Source organism: Sinohyriopsis cumingii, chromosome 10 (assembly GCF_028554795.1).
Source record: "Sinohyriopsis cumingii isolate HCF-2022 chromosome 10, ASM2855479v2, whole genome shotgun sequence".
NCBI classification, from domain to species: Eukaryota; Metazoa; Mollusca; class Bivalvia; order Unionida; family Unionidae; genus Sinohyriopsis; species Sinohyriopsis cumingii.
In genome coordinates this window covers 121,820,617-121,842,035 of record NC_142970.1, presented here as the reverse complement: position 1 = coordinate 121,842,035, position 21,419 = coordinate 121,820,617, and the positions used below count along the sequence as shown (strand labels likewise).

At 34.6% G+C, this 21,419-nt stretch overlaps 2 protein-coding genes across 2 annotated transcripts in view; both read left to right on the top strand.

Moving 5' to 3' along the window:
• The window catches only part of LOC149791122 (trafficking protein particle complex subunit 9-like), a 225,865-nt gene that overhangs the window by 42,598 nt on the left and 161,848 nt on the right, over positions 1-21,419 (top strand). The window lies entirely within an intron of this gene.
• On the top strand, positions 17,210-19,600 carry LOC149791123 (uncharacterized). The gene has a single exon (XM_089971476.1). The coding sequence runs from the start codon at positions 17,232-17,234 to the stop codon at positions 19,389-19,391; it is 2,160 nt and encodes a 719-aa protein (XP_089827602.1). The 5' UTR covers positions 17,210-17,231; the 3' UTR covers positions 19,392-19,600.

Below are 21,419 nucleotides of genomic sequence, written 5' to 3'. Positions count from 1 at the left end.
CATAATAGTGTCCTCCATGAATGATTCATAATAGTGTCCTCATTGAATGATTCATAATAGTGTCCTCATTGAATGATTCATAACGTTAATAGTGTCCTCATTGAATGATTCATAATGTTAATAGTGTCCTCATTGAATGATTCATAATAGTGTCCTCATTGATTGATTCATAATAGTGTCCTCATTGATTGATTCATAATAGTGTCCTCATTCAATGATTAATAACAGTGTCCTCATTCAATGATTCATAACAGTGTCCAAATTCAATGATTCATAGAAGTATCCTCATTTAATGAACCATGATGTTATTAGTGTCCTCACTGAATGATTCATAATATTGTCCTCATTGAATGATTCATAATGTTATTAGTGTCCACTGAATGATTCATAATGTTATTAGTGTCCTCATTTAATGATTCATAATGTTATTAGTGTCCTCTTTGAATGATTCATAATAGTATCCTCATTGAATGATTCATAATAGTGTCCTCATTGAATGATTCATAACGTTAATAGTGTCCTCATTGAATGATTCATAATGTTAATAGTGTCCTCATTGAATGATTCATAATAGTGTCATCATCGATTGATTCATAATAGTGTCCTCATTGATTGATTCATAATAGTGTCCTCACTGAATGATTGATAATGTTATCAGTATTGTCATTGAATGATTCATATTGTTATCAGCATTCTCACTGAATGATTGATAATAGTGTCCTCACTGAATGATTCATAATAGTGTCTCCATGAACGATTCATAATGTTATTAGTGTCCTCATTTAATGATTGATAATTTTATCAACATCCTCAGTGAATGATTCATAATAGTTTCCTCACTGAATGATTGATAATGTTATCAGTGTTGTCAGTGAATGATTCATATTGTTATCAGCATTCTCACTGAATGATTGATAATAGTGTCCTCACTGAATGATTGATAATAGTGTCCTCACTGAATGATTCATAATAGTGTCCTCATTTAATGATTTGTAATATTATCAGTGTTCTCAATGTATTTAGATGGTGGCTTTTATCCATTCATCTGAGCCATGGACTATTTACCATAGTATTAATGGGCTGGCTTACAGTTTCAGCTGAGCCATTTGAATATTACCAATTGTACCAAGATGGCAGTTTATACTATTTCTCTGAGCCATTGAGCCTTTACCATTTTACAAGTGGAGATGGCATGTACAATTTCATCCGAGCCATTTGGTATTTCCCATTTTATGATAAGGGGTGGCACATACAATTTTATCTGAGCCATTGAATATTAATATTTGTACCATGATGTTGGTTTATATTTATTCCTCAGTGCTATTGAGTATTTACCCTTTTAGCATTGGGGTGGCTTATATAATTTCATAAGAGCCATTGGGTATTTACCATTGTGTTAGGAGCCCCGAGTGGCCGAGTGGTCTAAAGCGCTCTCCGTTACGGATCACAGCCATCTCAACTCTGCCTGCGTGGGTTCGAGTCCAAGGCTCAGCTAATGTGGGTATGTGGGAAAGCCTGCCAGTAGCTTCTCGTGGGTCGGTGGTTCATCCCTGGGGTTTTCCTGGGTTCTTCCTCCACCATTAATACTGGCCACTATGTATAGCCTATCATGTGCTGAAAAATGGCGTTCAACCCTACTACAACAACAACAACAACCATTGTGTTTTGGGGGTTTGAGGATGCTTATACAATTTCATCTCTACCATTTGGTATTTACCATTGTGTGTGTGTGTATGCTTATACAATTATATCTGTACCATTTGGTATTTACCATTGTGTGTGTGTATGCTTATACAATTTCATCTCTACCATTTGGTATTTACCATTGTGTGTGTGTATGCTTATACAATTATATCTGTACCATTTGGTATTTACCATTGTGTGTGTGTATGCTTATACAATTATATCTGTACCGTTTGGTATTTACCATTGTGTGTGTGTATGCTTATACAGTTTCATCTCTACCATTTGGTATTTACCATTGTGTGTGGGAGGAAGCTTATACAATTTGTACCATTGGGTATTTTTTTGTTGTACCATAATGGCAGTTCATACTCATTGTTCAAGGTCATTGGATATCACAGTTTCATGACCTTGGCTGTTGATATACAAGACTAGAATTCAACATGAATTTAATTTTAGCCAGAAAGACTAGTACACAGAGAAATTTACCAATCTTAATGAATCTTCATTAGTTCTTCCCATAAAACAATGTCAGACACATATCAAAAGGGCCGAAGCAATTTATTTGCTAGCTGGTGGGGAAAAGTAGTGGTGTTACCAGAGCAGAAATAGAAGTCAGATATTGTTCCAATGTGACAGATAGAGTGAGATATCTGTGAAGTAAAACTATGAAGAAAAAGTTTGTCTTTGAACAGAGATATGAGATACATCCCTTTTCATTAGAGTCAGGGGTCATATAAATATTCAAAACCTGTCTGTAAAGGCAGGTGAAATTTTGGTTCATGGAATAGCCATATACTACTTCTTTTGATTTTTTTGTTCATCAAAAGTGTCTCACAAAAGTTGACTGTCTTTTGATCATGGTGAATTGAGCAAATGACTAATTCAGATATTGTTTGATCACAGTGAATTGAGAAAATGACTGATTCAGGTATTGTTTTAGAAGCATGCACAAATCAGGAGTGGTGTTTATTTTAAATCAGCAATGATTTTATTTATAGGATGGATTAACACATTAACCCCTGGAGCTTTTTGCCATTTTCGCCTGAAAATCGAGTAGGAAACACATTTTGAAAGCTATTTCTGAATAGACTCGAAACACCAAATGCCCGGTAATCTTTCAATAACATACTGCCTAGTTGTGTTAGAAACATAATTTTTCATTGGCTATTTGACTCGCGCATGAGCATAAGGGTAAAAGTTTTTGTATGGAGACCACTCTTTTTCCAAATGCCCATCTTATCCTACTTTTTGCAAAGGCTCATCTGTCTGTTTGCAGTTCATACCGATTTGCCTTAGATCTGAGACCAAAAAGTCTAAAATCCAAACACAAAATGGGATTCCGACCACAGGCGGATTTTGCGTTTAAAAAAGTTGGGTCCAAAAAAATGAGGGTTTTCTATCTGTATTTTGTAGTGCAACTAGATATTCCAGATTATTTGGTATCATTGTAGAGCTACATCTGTCTACCTTTCTATAATACCACCCACTTTAGTGTATCATGCATGACCATGATGCAACAGAGCTCGGTAGTAGGCTACTACCTCCTGCCCCGTAAAGTCGTTGCATGGGTTAATGTGTTAAAGTGAGAAAGATACAGTAGTCTTGTGTGTAACTCTGGGACTTGGGAGAGAATGACATATACCTCTAAGATTTTACTGTACAGTGCACCTACAGTAATATTGATAATAATAATAATAATAATAATAATGATAATAAATGATAATGATTATGACTATGATCTTGATATTTGGTGCATATTATTTGCACAAAGACCAATTTTAAATGGTGAACATGCATGCAGCAGTCACCTGTTTACAATGGCCATTTTACCTTTTCCCATGAGTGACTGCTAGTTACAGGTTTGACTGTAATTTGAATCAAAGTACTTCGTTATAATGGTGACCCTAGACTTATTTGAATTTCTACTGCAGCTTCAGTTTATTTTCATTCTCTCTCTCTTGTTCACACTCTTGCTGTAATTTCTGTATGTATATAAACAGTCCTCACACATTCCTATTTATCATATGCTATGAATCAAATTACATCACTATAGGGGCCTGAGTGGTCTAAAGTGCTCACTGTTATGGATCACTGCCATCTCACCTCTGTCTGCATGGGTTTGAGTCTCAGGCTTATCCAATGTGGGTATGTGAGAAAGCATGCCAGTAGCTTCTCATGAGTCGGTGGTTCTTTCTGGGGTTTTCTCGGATTATTCCTCCCCATTTATACTGGCCATAATCTAACGTCAATTTTGTGCTGAAAAATGGCGTTAAATCCTACAACAACAACAACATCATTATAACTAACAGCTGCCTCTCTCGGTGCTCAGCATTAAGAGGTTAGTGTTAGGACTGGTCGGCCCAGTGTCAGGATAATGTGACTGGGTGATACATCATGCTACATGTCTGCGGCATGATGCCCCAGTGCTAGACATCACTATAAACTGTCACACTGCAGACATTGTAGCGATATGACTGCAAAATTGTTAAAGCTACATTAAAATCCGAAAACACACACACACATATGATCATGGAGGAAAGACAACAAACAAAACAAGTTAAATATACAAGTTTAGATATACATAACAGTCAAATCACTTCTTTGTTTGAACTTGCCTCTTGTACAGACCATCCTCAACCACTAGACTTGAGAATAAATTAAGATTGAGAGTACAAAAATAATTAAAATCACATTTCCACATACTGGTATGTTAAACAGGTCATGGAGGCCATCATGGAAAAGGAAGATGTTCCTGGTGATCATCAGTACACTGTATTAGTGAATCTTGCCACCTAATTAATCAAGCCAATTCATGCTGAATGGATAATTACAGATCATGTATTATCAGTGGGAAAGCTTGACTTGTTTAATTCTGCCATTTGAGAATTATTTACCTTATGTGCATTTGTGTGCAACATGAGCCTTGACTGACACGTTGATTCTGTCACTTGGTCCAAAAAATCATCGAAGTATGATCTTTTATGCTTTATCATAAATAGGGAATGTTCATATTTCATCAGTATCAGTGCTTACTCTAAAAATGGAATGACTTGAATTTTAGTTTTCATGTACTAGTATCTTTTATAATTCTTTCTGTCATTTTCATTACAGTATTACTAGTGTTTAAATTGCATCATTTCTCTCTAACCTTCTCTTACGTATCAATTTAAGGCAGTAAGTCAAAGTTACAGTATAAAATTCATTTATTCCATCGGTTAAAACAAAACAAGATGGCATAAAAGCTAATATTACATTAAATAGATTACAGTATTAACATTGATTTATAAAATACTAGTAGCTTTTTTGATCTCCAGGAACATAACATGAAAAGAAAAGAGTGGGTATAGGTCATTATTGTACATGGTTAACTTAAATCCGATCATGAAAAATGACATTCATAATTCAGAAAATTGGAAAAGTTTGTTATCTGATATGACATTAGATCGTGATGAGTGGGATATGATTGTTGTTGTTGTTGTGGGGTTCAACTCCATTTCTCAGCACATGATAGGCTATACATGGTGGCCAGTATTAATGGTTGAGGAAGAACCCAGGAAAACCCCGGAAAGAACCAACGACCCACGAGAAGCTACTGGCAAGCTTTCTCACGTACCCACATTGGCTGAATCCGAGACTCGAACCTACGCAGACAAAGGTGAGATGGCAGTGATCCGTAACGGAGAGCGCTTTAGACCACTCGGCCACTCGGGGCCCGTCAATTTTGTTGATCTTGTTAAAAATAAGCACAATAATTTGGAAGTTTTGTATCCATGCACTCTGATTCTAGTGTTTGGAAGAAGCATGTGGACAGTGTTTCTTGTAGTTTTCACACTGGTTGTATGGACATAAAATCCACAGGAAAAACTTAAATAAAGGAAATGAAAATACACTGCAAGTCACAACACTTCCAATCTATACAGCTGTGAATTCTTTTAAAAAGTTAATACTAATTTGATTTCTTCACTGAAATTTAGAAGGTAACATGGTGCTATCTTTATAAAAGAAATATTGCAAATTCCTCATGCAAGAAAAATCTTGTCTAGAACAGGTCCTAGCATGGAAGTAGAGATGACTAACTCCTTCACATTCTATTACCTGTGTTATGACTCTAGGACATAAACTGTGTAACAGATAAAAGCAAAAGCAAAAAGTTTAGTAAAATCAACACATAATTTATTTCCCTAGAATACAAAGTGAGAATTCAACATACTCTTACAATTTTGTGAATTAAAGGGGGCACCGAGAGTCGAGTGGTCTAAAGCACTCACCGTTCCGGATCACTGCCATCTCACCTCTGTCTGCGTGTGTTCGAGTCAAAGGCTCAGCTAGCGTGGGTACGTGGGAAAGCCTGCCAGTAGCTCCTCGTGGGTTGGTGGTTCTTCCCAGGGTTTTCCAGGGTTCTTCCTCCACCAGTTATACTGGCCACCATGTATAGCCTATCTTGTGCTGAAAAATGGCGTTAAACCGTACAACAACAACAACAACAACAATTGTGAATTAAATCCCAAACAATCTTGAATGTCCTGATGTACCACAATGATAAAACCCAAAATGTCTTTGAATGACTTCTCAATAATCCATTGTAGTGTTTTAATGAGCACATTGTAATTCCAATAAATATTTTCAATAAATAATTCTTCTCAAATTATATCCAAACACAACTCCAAACTCAGATCAAAAATTTCCTTTACCAAATCCCCTATGCATACAAATATCACCTGACTGCTGACATTATAAATTTCCTATGAGAATATTCACTAGCTCATAAACAAGATCAGGTCTTGAACTCAGATTCAAGTAAACATCTTGTTTACCTCTTAGAATCATGCCAAAAGTCAGGTAGACACAACCCTCAATCATGCCAAAAGTCAGGTAGACACAGCCCTCATACAAAATTAAAGCATACAGGGTAAATATACATAACAGCTGCATGACACACTGGAAGTATAACTTTCATGTTTATTACAAAGAGACTAGATGTGAATTAGTAGCAAAATGTCATGTTAAAAATGTGGTTATTAAATGTTGTTGAATTGTACATGGGGAATGTTAAATTGTACATGGTTAATGTTAAATTGTTTATGGTGAATGTACATGTTAAATTGTACATGGTGAATGTTAAATTGTACATGGTGAATGTTAAATTGTACATGGTGAATGTTAAATTGTTCATGGTGAAAAAAATCTGAAATATCTCCATTCCGTTGGTCCAAGTTATCAGTGTCTGAGCATGCTGATGGGATAAAATAATCATCATGGAGCAGGACTGTTGGTCCAAGTTATCAATGTCTGAGCATGCTGATGGGATAAAATAATCATCATGGAGCAGGACTGTTGGTCCAAGTTATCAGTGTCTGAGCATGCTGATGGGATAAAATAATCATCATGGAGCAGGACTGTTGGTCCAAGTTATCAGTGTCTGAGCATGCTGATGGGATAAAATAATCATCATGGAGCAGGACTGTTGGTCCAAGTTATCAATGTCTGAGCATGCTGATGGGATAAAATAATCATCATGGAGCAGGACTGATTTAGTCACCTTGCGTTTGCTAATTTGTAGAAGGCAAGTCATTCATATCAGCAGTTCTTCTTTGTTAAGTACATGCTTATGTGATGGCTAAGTTGAATTAAAGAACGAAAATGCAAATGACTAATATTTGTTAACAACTTGTGAAGATTAAAGTAATTTGCATTGGTGTTATTTTATATCAGTTATTTATCTCTAGTTTCAATATGGGAAAATCAGTGATAAATCGATTAATCTTTTCACCCCTAGTGCAAAACCAGCACTCCTTACCATCAATTTTGCTCAGAAACTGTTACGTCCTGTATATGCCCAGTAGTTATTGCCTTCAAGACAGGTTAGAAACTGTTATTTTATTTCTTGCCTCAAGTTAGCTTAGAAACTTATGTTACCGTACATGCCCACTATTTCTAGCCTTCAAATTAGCTTAGAAACTATTATATTACCATATGTGCCCAATATTCCTTGCCTTCAAGATAGTTTAGAAATTGTTGTTACCATAAATGCCCAATATTTCTAGCCTTCAAATTAGCTTAGAAACTTATGTTACCATATGTACCTAATTGAAATTTATATGCAGATATGCTAGAAGTCCATTTCTGACGTTTATGTGTGGATATGGTAGGAGACCATGTCTAACATTTTTATATGGATGTGGTAGGAGACCATGTCTAACATTTTTATATGGATGTGGTAGGACACCATGTCTACAGTTTATATGTGATATGGTAGGAGACCATGTCTACAGTTTATATGTGGATATGGTAAGAGACCATGTTTACAGTTTATATGTGGATATAGTAGGAGACCATGTCTAACATTTTTATATGGATATGGTAGGAGACCATGTCTAATGTTTATATGTGGATATGGTAGGAGACCATGCCTACAGTTTATATATGGATGTGGTAGGAGACCATGTCTAATGTTTATATGTGGATATGGTAGGAGACCATGTCTACAGTTTATATATGGATATGGTAGGAGACCATGTCTGACATTTTTATATGGATATGGTAGGAGACCATGTCTACAGTTTATATATGGATGTGGTAGGAGACCATGTCTAACATTTTTATATGGATATGGTAGGAGACCATGTCTACAGTTTATATATGGATATGGTAGGAGACTATGTTTACAGTTTATATATGGATGTGGTAGGAGACCATGTCTAACATTTTTATATGGATATGGTAGGAGACCATGTCTACAGTTTATATGTGGATATGGTTGCAGACCATGTCTGGCATCTTTATATGGATATGGTAGGAGACCATGTCCACAGTTTATATGTGGATATGGTAGGAGACCATGTCTAACATTTTTATATTGATATGGTAGGAGACCATGTCTAAAGTTTATATTGGAATATGTTAAGAGCATATGTCTGCATTTTATATATGAATACTCTGGAGTTCATGTCTTGTTTGTCTTACCAAATTAGCTTCATCATTGTAAACAGTGTACATTTTGTGTTGAGGTTTCTGTGCCTGCCTGTGGTCATTACCTGTCTTTCAGGACAATATGACTTAAAATGAACAGAACTGTATAAACTATGCATCATATTAAGTTAGGACTGATAAGAGCACATACATTATTTACAAATAGATAAAAGGATTTAATTTAAACAAGTGTCACAAGAATAAGCGATTTTATTTTTGTCTTGTTTCTAAATCGTCATAAAAAAGGATTAAGTCTGAAAACTACTCCAGTCGCCTAGTGGTTAGAGCATCTGCCTCTGATGTGGGAGGTCGCAGGTTAATATCCCAGCCGAGTCGCTGGTTTGAACCCTGGCTGAGTCATACTAAAGACTTAAAAAAATGGTATTAACATCTGCCTTGCTAGGTGCTCAGCATTAAGAGGTTAGTGTTAGGACTGGTCTGCCTAGTGTCAGGATATTTTGACTTGATGGGATATCATGTTACGTGTCTGGAGCATGATGCCCCAGTGCTAGACATCAAAATAAACTGCTTACATTGCAGACATTTTAATGATGTCACTAAAAAAACTAATACAGCTATATTGAAAATCCAAATAACACACAGACACACACATGCACAGTCCAAAACCTTTCAAAGCCATAAAAATACATGAGGGCTATGGCACAGATGTTTTAACTCCACAGTGGTCATCTATTCAAGTCATAGCAATCATTTATTCAAGTCATTGTGGCCATCAATTTAAATTATAAGGGTCATCTATTCAAGTCATTGTGGTCATCAATTTAAATTATAAGGGTCATTTATTCAAGTCATTGTGGTCATCAATTTAAATTATAAGGGTCATCAGTTCAAGTCATAGTGGTCACTTGTGTAATGGATGCATAACCAGGACTTTTCAGATGTTTATTTTAGGGATTAATTTAAAACTGAATATGAATCTTTTAGATTTTGTAAATTTGGTGAAGTTTGCCTACCCCCTCTATGGTAGTAACAGTGGCTTACCAGCAAAGTTTGCAAACCTCAGTGGCAGCTGCAATGGCTACAAGCATAGTTTACAGACCTCCTCTATGGCAGTTGCAGTGGCTACAAGCAACATTTGCATACCTCCTCAATGGCAGCTGCAATGGCTAAAAGCCACGTTTTTGCATACCTTCTCAATGACAGCTGCAATGGCTACAAACAATGTTTGCAAACCTCTGTTGCAGTTGCAGTGGCTACAAGCAAAGTTTGCATACCTCCTCAATGGCAGCTGCAATGACTACAAGCAAAGTTTGCCTACCTCCTCAATGGCAGCTGCAGTGGCTACAAGCTGCAATGAGTGAAGCTTGCAATAATGGCCACATTACAGATCTTGTATAATCATCAGAACAGTTGTCTTATTAATGTGCTTTCTTTTAAAGTTTTCTTTGCTATGATGTCTATGTGATTCACAGTGAAAATGATGCCAACATTGACCCATCTTGAAAATTGTTATTTCTACTTCTGAATGGGCAATCATATTGATATTGAACATATTGTTATTGCAGTTCCTTCTGATTGGATGGTCATGTTGACATGGTTTTCACAGAAAGATTTATCTTGTGTATTATTGCATATTGACTTGGATTTCAAAGAAAGACTTGTTATTGTGTGTAGTAGGGCATATTGATGTGGTTTTCACAGAAAGACTTGTTTTTGTGTGTAGTAGGGCATATTGATGTGGTTTTCACAGAAAGACTTGTTATTGTGTGTAGTAGGGCATATTGATGTGGTTTTCACAGAAAGACTTGTTATTGTGTGTAGTAGGGCATATTGATGTGGTCTTCACAGAAAAACTTGTTATTGTGTGTAGTAGGGCATATTGATGTGGTCTTCACAGAAAGACTTGTTATCGTGTGTAGTAGGGCATATTGACGTGGTCTTCACAGAAAGATTTGTTATTGTGTGTAGTAGGGCATATTGACGTGGTTTTCACAGAAAGACCTGTTATTGTGTGTAGTAGGGCATATTGACGTGGTTTTCACAGAAAGACCTGTTATTGTGTGTAGTAGGGCACATTGACGTGGTTTTCACAGAAAGACCTGTTATTGTGTGTAGTAGGGCATATTGACGTGGTTTTCACAGAAAGACCTGTTATTGTGTGTAGTAGGGCATATTGATGTGGTTTTCACAGAAAAACCTGTTATTGTGTGTAGTAGGGCATATTGATGTGGTTTTCACAGAAAAACCTGTTATTGTGTGTAGTAGGGCATATTGACGTGGTTTTCACAGAAAGACCTGTTATTGTGTGTAGTAGGGCATATTGACGTGGTTTTCACAGAAAGACTTGTTATTGTGTGTAGTAGGGCATATTGATGTAGTCTTCCCAGAAAGACTTGTTATTGTGTGTAGTAGGGCATATTGACGTGGTTTTCACAGAAAGACTTATCTTGTGTAGTATTATATATTGACATGGTTATCAAAGAACCAAATTGAAAAATGTTGATCAGACCTTCATTATTGCCACCATGGTGACTATCTTGAAATATTTTTGTTATCATAAATTCTTGTAAACAATTATGTCTTATAATATATATGAGGTCATCAATTAAAGGGTATCGCATTCATCATAAAAGAAATTGGCGCCAGTTCGACATTCAGGATGGCCACCACAGCAGCCATCTTGAAAAACCTTCATGACCAGCATGGTATCCATGTTGTTGAAAATCTTTTTTGTCACTACGCCATGTCAAGGGATGGTTGCATTGTATGGTTCTTAACAAATTAACCCCTGAAGGTTTTTGTTGTTTTCGTCTGAAATTTAAGTAGGAAACACATTTTGAAACCTATTTCTGAATTCATCCTTAGAAACACCAACTTCCAGATGATCTTCCAATAACATAATGCCTAGTTGTGTTAGAAACATCATTTTTCATTGGCTATTTGGCTCGCGCATGAGCGGAAGGGTAAAAGTTGGAGGTTATTTTTGTTGTTTTTTTTTTTTCCTTAACGGACCCATTATTTTCGTATCGAGACCACTCTTTATTCCAAATACCCATCTTATCCTACTTTTTGCAAAGGTTCATCTGTCTGTTTGCAGTTCATACTGGTCTGCCTTAGATCTGACATCAAAAAGTGTAAAATCCAGACACAAAATCAGATTCCGACCATGGGCGAATTTTGGGTAGAAAAAAATCGGGTCCAAAAATCGAGGTTTTTGCCTCTGCATTTTGTAGTGCAACTAGAAATTCCAGATCTTTTTGTATGATTATAGAGCTACATCTGTCTACCTTTCTATAATACCACCCACTTTAGTGTGTAACTACCTTTCTATAATACCACCCACTTTAGTGAATCTTACATGACCTTGACGCAACAGAGCTCAGCAGTAATTTACTACTTCCTGCCACTTAAACTCATCACCAGGTGTTAATGTGTTAACTAAAACATTAACAGTATGTAGTCAAAATGATGCTGATCTGACCTCAAACATGGCAACCAAGTGCCCTTCTCAATAATGGCATCTAAAGTGCCCTTCTCAAACATGGCAACCAAAGTGCCCTTCTCAAGCATGGCAACCAAAGTGCCCGTCTCAAACATGGCAGCCAAAGTGCCCTTCTCAAACATGGCAACCAAAGTGCCCTTCTCAAGCATGGCATCCAGAATGCCCTTCTTAAACATGGCAACCAAAGTGCCCTTCTCAAACAATAATTTTGTAATTTCCCTTGAAAAATGTGTTGGCATTGGCATGGAGTTTTCATTGAATACCACTTGATTTTTTGAACAAATTAGAAAACCAAACTTATTTGACCTTGGGGTCAAGTCAGCAGTTAGTACTTCATTTTTTAAAATACTTTTTTTATTGTGAACACATTAAATGGAACATATACTAATGGAATTTGATCAGACTTTGTATTGTTTTTCAAAAAACAAGTTGATAGCACAATGACATTGATATCAAGGTCAAAGGTCTTACTTGTTGTTGTTTTTTATCTTGATGGCATATAAGCATCATAAAACAAACAAACATTAATTCATTTTTTTAAATTATATACAGCTTGTAGATCTGTCTGAATACTTTAAGTTAAGTATATGTTCTAGAAAAAATATCAATCATGTATTAAAGCTGCATTATTTCCCCAAACTGTATTTTTAACTACTGTTACAATATATATAGTTTAGAAATTGTAGTAACATATCTAGTAGAAATTTTAGTAACATGTCTAGTAGAAATTTTAGTAACATGTCTGGTAGAAATTTTAGTAATATGTCTAGTAGAAATTTTAGTAACAGGTCTAGTAGAAATTGTAGTAACAGATCCAATGGCAATTAAGGGGTTCACTTTAAACCATACCCCTTTTTCCAGATTAAATGCTCTTTCAGTGGTAGAGTTCCTGTTTCTGTTAGTGTTAGGACTGGTTGTCCAGGTGTCAGGATAATGTGACAATGTGGGACATCATGCTACATGTCTGTGGTATGATGCCCCAGTGCTAGACATGACTATAAACTGCCACACTGCAGACATTGTAGTAGTATGACTGAAAAATTGTTAAAGCAACTTACAAAATCCAAATCACACACATGCCACATTTTATTGAGTCTAAACATAAAATATTTAATATAAAATTATTTTATCCACACACACTTTGAAATAATAGCCCTAATTAAAGCACATAATAATGGAACAAATATTAATGTTTTCTAGTAGCCCTAAATAAAGCACATGTGATGAGACAACTATTAATGTTTTCTAGTAGCCTAATAAAAGAATATATGATAGGACAAATATTACTGTTTTCATGTAGACCTTAAAAAGTATATATGATAGGACAAATATTAATGTTTTTAGTAGCCCTAAATTTAATGTTTTCCAGTAGCCCTTAAAAAAGTATATATGTTAGGGCAAATATTAATGTTTTTTGCGAGTCAAGAAGTAGATAACATTTTCTGTTATGAGACAAATTAGAATCTCACTTGGATTCATTGAAGCCCATTAGTATGATAATCACCAGGATGTAACAATGTTTTCCCTGATTATACCTAATTTATTGGGCAATACAAATGTGTTTCCCTGATTATACCTAATTTATTAGGCAATACAAATGTGTTTCCTATTGCACTGGTTTTAAAATTAGGGTAGTAAGTTTTTTTGACATTGTGTATATTATATCAATTAGTATATGTCATCTACTAGACACCTGAAGTACTGGCCAAAACTGGCTCAGTTAGATCCATAAATCAATTTTGGGAATTGTGTTAAATATTTTTAAATAATTTTTTTCACCCTGGTAGAAAAAGTGCATGGGTTGGCAGTGAAAAGTGGATGGTTGGCTGGCTGTAATCACACATTGGGGGGAGGTCTTATAAACATGAAAATCAAACTGATTTTTCAGATAGTTCTCATTTCATGACTTTAAGATCAGGTATTTTGAATATCCCTTTTTATAGTTGGACTTAATTGTTAGATTTTTTTAAAATGAAAGTAAAATGTCACCATAATGTGGTAATTTATTTCACTAATTTCAGCATAAAACTAATTTAGCATAAATTATCTGAATTTTCAAGGCAAGCAAACTTGATATGTGGTTTGAATTTTTCTGCCATTATGTTTTCAGTGAGAAACGATAGATCATTGTTTTTTGTAAATTTTATGTGTTTATACTTTTATTATTAAAAAAAACAAGATTTTTTCAACATCACTTAGAGTGCACACACACACACACACACACACACACACATATATATCACATTTTTATCAATACTAGAGCATGCTGTTCCTTTGACAGACTTTGTTGATGTAACAATTTTCAATAAAAAAAATTGTGAATATTTGTGTTGCTTACCAACATAACCCTAAATTAGGGCATATTAGACTATCCCTCCTAATGTGTCAAATACCTCTTCAATCAGTAATTAATTTTCTTTCCCAGCCCAGCAGTAGGTGTTAAACAAACAGTGGCATAAAGCTGTTCCCTGTCTGACCATAGCAGTAAAACAAACAGAGAAGGATTTGCACCTGATTAACTAACTGTAATGTATACAAGGCCAACATCAAAGTATGGCAGTAAGCTGGGCACTTGACCAGTTGTTGATGCTATTGTTTGGATAATTTAATTGATTGATTAATTATTAGGTGGATTAAGTGACTTCAAAGGGATAATGCTAGGTTAGGTCTGTTGGGACATATGGAGAACTGATGTCTTTAAAATGAGAATTTCATTAATTTTGCCAGATTTATGTTTCAAATATGAACTTTGAAATTCTGGACCAGACACTATTTTGACTGCAATAAACTGTTATTGTTATAGTACACACCAGGCTTGTTATGTGAAGTTAGATGAAAGTTAGATGAAAATGGTATTTGAAGTTGTATAATCTCACAGTCAAATGCATTCAGTGTCACTCTATAATAAACTTTGAGCTTTTATATGTTGGTTCTTGGTAAATTAGTAGTAAAATTAATTGTTTTAAAAATTTGCAAACATTCTTACTAATGATACAGTAGCCTTACCTTTTTTTGGCCATCATGAAAGAAATAAGATTACTTCTCAAATGTTTTGAATATCCACATCTTTCGCGCGGGGGGGGGGGGGCATTTTTTTATCATGAACTTCATAAATTAACTTTGGAGTTAATATTCCCCCAACTTTTTATAGGTAATCTTTAATAGAAATGAGAAAAATGCAATAAATGGTTTAGGTTGTCACTCAGAATTATTGATAGGCTTGTTATTGACTAATTGTAATTTTGTCTTATTATGTCACAAAGATGAGTTTAAACTGTATAATATTAATTTCTGTTAAAAAGTGTAACACTTTGGTCTTACAGATTTTTTGTATTCATATTATCTTGTGAAGTTTTAGCAGAAAAATTATAGGAAATTATATTAGAAGTTAGTTTCATTTAGACCTTTTTTATCCCTGCCCTCTGCCCTCTGCCCCAATTCCTACCCCTTGCTTTAATCCCTACCCTACCCCTGCCCAAATCCCTACTCCCTGCTCCAATCCATACCCCTTGCTCAATCCCTACCCCTGCCACATTCCCTATGCCATGCTCGTAGCATAGGCAATAAATACTATTTCAATTAAGTTTTTGTCTTCTACATTATGATGTCATAATTTTGATGATGTCAAAATAACAGAACAATAATAGATGTACCTACGTAGTGAAAATGCACCACACACAAGACACAACACTCTCCCCCACCATCTACATTAAAGCTATTGGCATATTCTGTATGCCAATACAATCTGGCTGGACAGGCTGAGACTAATTTCTGAGTTACAGTAAATATATATATATATATATATATATATATATATATATATATATATATATATATATATATATATATATATATATATATATATATACAGTAAGAAGACGGATATGTACGGTATGAATGTTCACTATAAATTTCATGTTGAATTCTGTCCTTGGTCATCAATGTATCGTGTTCAGCCCTCTCCTCCGCAGGCCTGTTGGACAATGTTACTACTACCACTACTACTAATGCTGCTGCTGGTATTCCTATTACTAATTTTCTTATTCTTCTACTTATTATTGCTGTTGTTGTTGTTATCATTATTATTAATATCATTATTTTGAAATGAAAATTTTATCACAACAATTGTGATAGAATAGAATAGAAGTTAACGCAGAATTTTACCTAGCTTGGCATTGTACTTTTAATAAAAAGTATCTCACAGCTTTGTCTTATTGAAACATTAACACAACATGCAACTGTATATTTCAAACAACAACATTTTATTGTCTAAAATTATTCTTTTTAAGACAGTTTATGTAATTCATTTCAACTCAGACATTGAGCAGGAGCTCTTTGAGTGGTTCATTTGAAGGAGCTTATTCCACTAATGACTGACCACAAGCCCCTATTTACCCTGACACACTTCATTAATCCCATGTTGTTCTAGTAATTGAGAACTTCAGCTACCTACCTGAGAAAACCAATGAAGCAATAATGAGGAATTTATTTCCAAAAATGAGAACTTTGAGTTGGTCTCTACAGTTGATATTCTTCAGGTGGAAATTACTGTTTTGAAACAAAAGGTTAGGTGTAAAAAACCTGTCTTTAAACAGGAAATAACTCTTTGAGCTTGTTGTGAAATTTTACAGCTGTTATCTTTTGTTTTCAATTCAAACTTTATCATAAAAATGTAAACTTATTCTCTCTAGCATCTTAAATTTAATTGTCTTTAAACATGACATCTCTCAATGAGATTTCACATAAATAGAGTAGTATTTGATTCAACATAGTCATGTCTTACTGATTAGACAATAGTAGTATCTAAAAATTTGGCGTTTTCTTAGTCAATTACAGGAATTTATTTTCTGTACAACAGTATCTGTTTGTATCACTGTTGAACTAATAGCAGATTTATTTGTACTGCAGTGAAAATTTAGATTTTGCGATCATGTAACTTTGATGATAATACTTTATTCATAGACTTATTTAAATTATAATTTATTTGGTGAAGAAGTAAGTAAAGTTTACACCAGGGACATTCATTTATTGACTCCCAAAAAAATTAAATAACAATTTAAAGACAAAGTTTATAGAAAATTTATACAAAGTTACTGTGAAAAAGAACCATCAAATGGATTTTCCAAGCTATTCCATCAGTGGGCAAAGTGGATGGACAAATATGGATAACACCTCAGTACTGCCTCATAGTGGACATTTTGAGAGCCTTGTGTGCAGCCAAGTGCGACAAGCCCAGCCCTGTGCTAATCCCCTTGTATGGCATTTACCTGGCTCACCTGTAGGGAAGACCAGTCCCCAAAGTGGTGCTTCAGATCTACTTCAGCAAGCCATGGATCTCTCCATGATTACCTCTCCACCTAGTAGCCCTTACGGCTACTATGGCATGTTTTCACCTGTAACACCCAGCCTCTCTCCGGCTTATACCCCTGGATACCTGAGTAAGCTTCGAAGGAACCCTATGTTTCGAGATTTGCAAATGTTGCTAGCCCAAGAATGTCATGGAATACAAGTTCCTGCAAATTTAATTACAACAAGCTGGAATTTGATGCAGTTGCCAGCCATGGATGCTTCTGCTGGTGTCATCAGTGGAAGCCAGGATGTTTTTTTGAGACACATGCAGCTTCAAGATAAATTGTTGAAGGTTCGGATTGACCCACATGTCAGTGCCGATGGATTGAAAGTAGAAAATGAATACAGCACAAAGGTTGGACAGATCGAGATGGGAAGATACCACGCTCTTGTGTCCAGTATGGGAAACGCTGTGTTGAAGACATCTGTGAATTCATACTATGATAAGGAAAGAGTTACTCTTGTTCAGAAAGCAGAAGCAGACCTTGATAGACTCATTGCCAAAGCTGAGGAGATTAGAAATTCAGTTGCCAGAGCTAATGTAATGCAAAAGGAAAGTAGCCAAGGGAGGACACCCATCAGGAATGTAGTGAAAACTTGTAATGCTGTGCGTCAACTTAGTTTTGGAACTTTGGATGACAGTGGTGAGAAAGATTCATTTGATTCAGGATTTAAATCTGATATTGAGGACATAGATGTGGACGTGGAGGCAATATCAGGTAATAATAAGAACATTAAAAAAAACTATGCGCAGATTGTCAGTGTCTCTCAGTCATGTAATCTGAAACAAAAAACCACTTCAGATATTTTTAATAAAGAAAAAAAACATGCAAAGAACACAAGTTTCATTCAGCCAGACAGTACAGTAAATATGTCCCCAACAAAATCATTCTCAGATAAATCTTATTTGATAGATTGTGATAACGTGAAGACACCAAATCAACATAGATCTTCCCAGGCTCCGTTTAATTGCCTGGATTCAAGTCGCTCCATGCCGAGAAACGGTTTTAAAAGCACAGTCGTCTGTACACCAGAACAAAGAAATAACCCTTCTGTTGAATTATCTCCATTGAATGACCAGAGTGATTTTCTTTTAAGAATTGCATGTGGAAGTTCAGGAAAATCTAAAGCTGTCCAATCCACTTCATCGTCACAAGCTCAGTCACAGATTATAAGTTTACATCATTCGGAGTCAAAAGCATCATCCAGTTCACAACAGAATTCTAATTTGGATAAACCAATGGATACTACTAACGTCATGGATTGTTCCAAGGAGAATACAAATCTTCCTTCTCCTTCTCATCTTCCATGTTTGAAAACCCACAAGGTTTTAAGTAGTGATGCTGCTAACATTTTGTCCACGTGGTATGAACGCCATCTGCAGTATCCCTATCCCACAGAAGAGGAGGTCAAAGAATTAACGGAGTTGACGGGTGTAACAGAAAAGCAGGTTAAGAAATGGATGGCTAACAAACGTATTCGTTGTTTCAACACTCTCTCCATCACTGGAAATAAGCATCCAATAAAATTTAAATACGAGGGTAGAGGGAAGAAAAGAAAGCATTCAGAGGCAGAGAAAGACGATTCATCCAGATTTGAATCGAATTCCAATGGTCTTACTGAGGAATCACGCAGAATTCTGAATAATTGGTTTGACAGTCATCTTGATAACCCATACCCTTTAGAAGAGGAGAAAAAAGAACTTGCTTTGCGATGTGGAATTACTATGGCTCAAGTGAAATCATGGTTTGCAAACAAGAGAAGTCGTACTAACAATACCCGAAAACAAGTTCCAAATTATTTCATTAAGAAGTTTCCTCAGTATGCCCCAATGGTGCAGGTGATTGGAGAGCAGAGAGTACAGGCACGCGTAGCTAAAAAGTGCAGATTCAGCAATTTTACCTACATGGTGCCTTTCATGTGAAATTGAAATGATTTTGTTTAAGACACTTGGACTGATTTTACTTGAAGTAAGGCTAAATTTGATGTCCTTGTGGTACATCGGAATTTCAGAATGGTCAGGTAAAAATTGGATACTTTTGACTTGTATATAATTAGACTGTAAATATGTAAAACAGAAATATGTACTTTCTTGCTTTTGTGATAAATAATTGGACAATAATGAATATTCATATAAATCAGGGAGATTGAAGACTTTAAAATAAGATGTTTTAGTATTATTATTATTATTATTATTATTATTTCATAATTGTGATTATTATAAATGATATACAAATTTATTAATGATATACCATTATTATAAATGATATACACATTTATTAATGATATACCATTGTTATAAATGATATACAAATTTATAATGATATACCATTATTATAAATGATATACACATTTATTAATGATATACCATTATTATAAATGATATACACATTTATAAATGATATACCATTATTATAAATGATATACACATTTATAAATGATATACCATTATTATAAATGATATACACATTTATAATTGATATACCATTATTATAAATGATATACACATTTATAAATGATATACCATTATTATAAATGATATACATATTTATTAATGATATACCATTATTACTTGCAGCTGCAGACTTATATAGCACACTTTCAGAAAAGAAGTAATAAATTAAATTATTGGATCTAAATTATTGCAGTACTTAATTTTTTTTTTGTCAAGGGGATGATGAATTTTTCGTGCTTTTATACCATAAGAGGCACCAGTAATTAAATCAACAATTTTTTATGCTTTTATACTATAAGAGGTACCAGTAATTAAATCAACAATTTTTCATGCTTTTATACTATAAGAGGTACCAGTAATTAAATCAACAGTTTTTCATGCTTTTATACTATAATAGGTACCAGTAATTAAATCAACAATTTTTCATGCTTTTATACTATAATAGGTACCAGTAATTAAATCAACAATTTTTATCTCCAGATTATTGACCGCTGTGTCCCATGCTCTTTGCACTATTGCTTCTAATTGCAAACAAGTCCCTTTCAATTTTTTTTATATATCCCTAGATTTCAGGAATAGGGGACACTTTGCCCCTAACTAGTGGAATCGAGGGAACTGTGGTAATCAGGTTATTAGACATGTTTCCATGTGTTTCCATGTAAATGATTCACAAAATAGACAAGATAAGTAAGGTTGAAATTTTCTACAATTTATACAGATGTGTCCTACAATGTAGCTGTTATGAATTTCCATTTTATTAGAGATAAATATTTGAATATATTGCTTTTAATATTGTTTGGCTTGGACATGCTGTTAGGACCATTGCTTCTAATTAGTACCATTGCTTCTAATTAGTACCATTGCTTCTAACTACAAACAGATAATTGCACCTTTCAAGTCTGTTGTGTCTCTCGGATTTCAGGAACTGTGGGACACTTTGTCCTGTCTCACTTAATCCTGGTTACAGTGCTGCCATAGTCACGTCATTTGAAATTTTTAATGCATGTCAGGAAAATGACATAAATACATTTAACATTTTTTAAAATTTATTAACTTGTTTATTTTTGTTTCATGTATCTGTTATAAAATTTAAATTTAATAGGGATAAATATTTGAACACATTTGAAATCCGAATTAACATCCTGACATTATGTAAAGTTGTATGAATATGATATGTATGTAGTTACTGTAAATATGTTTTGTACATGGAGTATGTATATTGTAAATATTGTATATAAAAAATGACCATTATAATAAATTTATTGAAACTTTGAAATTTACTTTGTTTTAATTTTTCTGCCTCTATATTGCATTTTTTTAATAATGTTCCATTTTGTTTATACTCATGTGTGATTTACATAGGACATTTATTCATGGTGCAGTGCATTATTTCTTATCATTCCTTATGTGTGGGCTGGGTTGTGGTGGTGGTGGTGATGGTGGATTTAGAGTAGGAGCAAACATTGTATTTTCTCTTTTTTCCACACCATCATCAGA

Excerpts from the sequence above, each read along its gene's own strand:
- LOC149791123 (XM_089971476.1), top strand. The coding sequence starts at position 17,232 with ATGGATTTTCCAAGCTATTCCATCAGTGGGCAAAGTGGATGGACAAAT.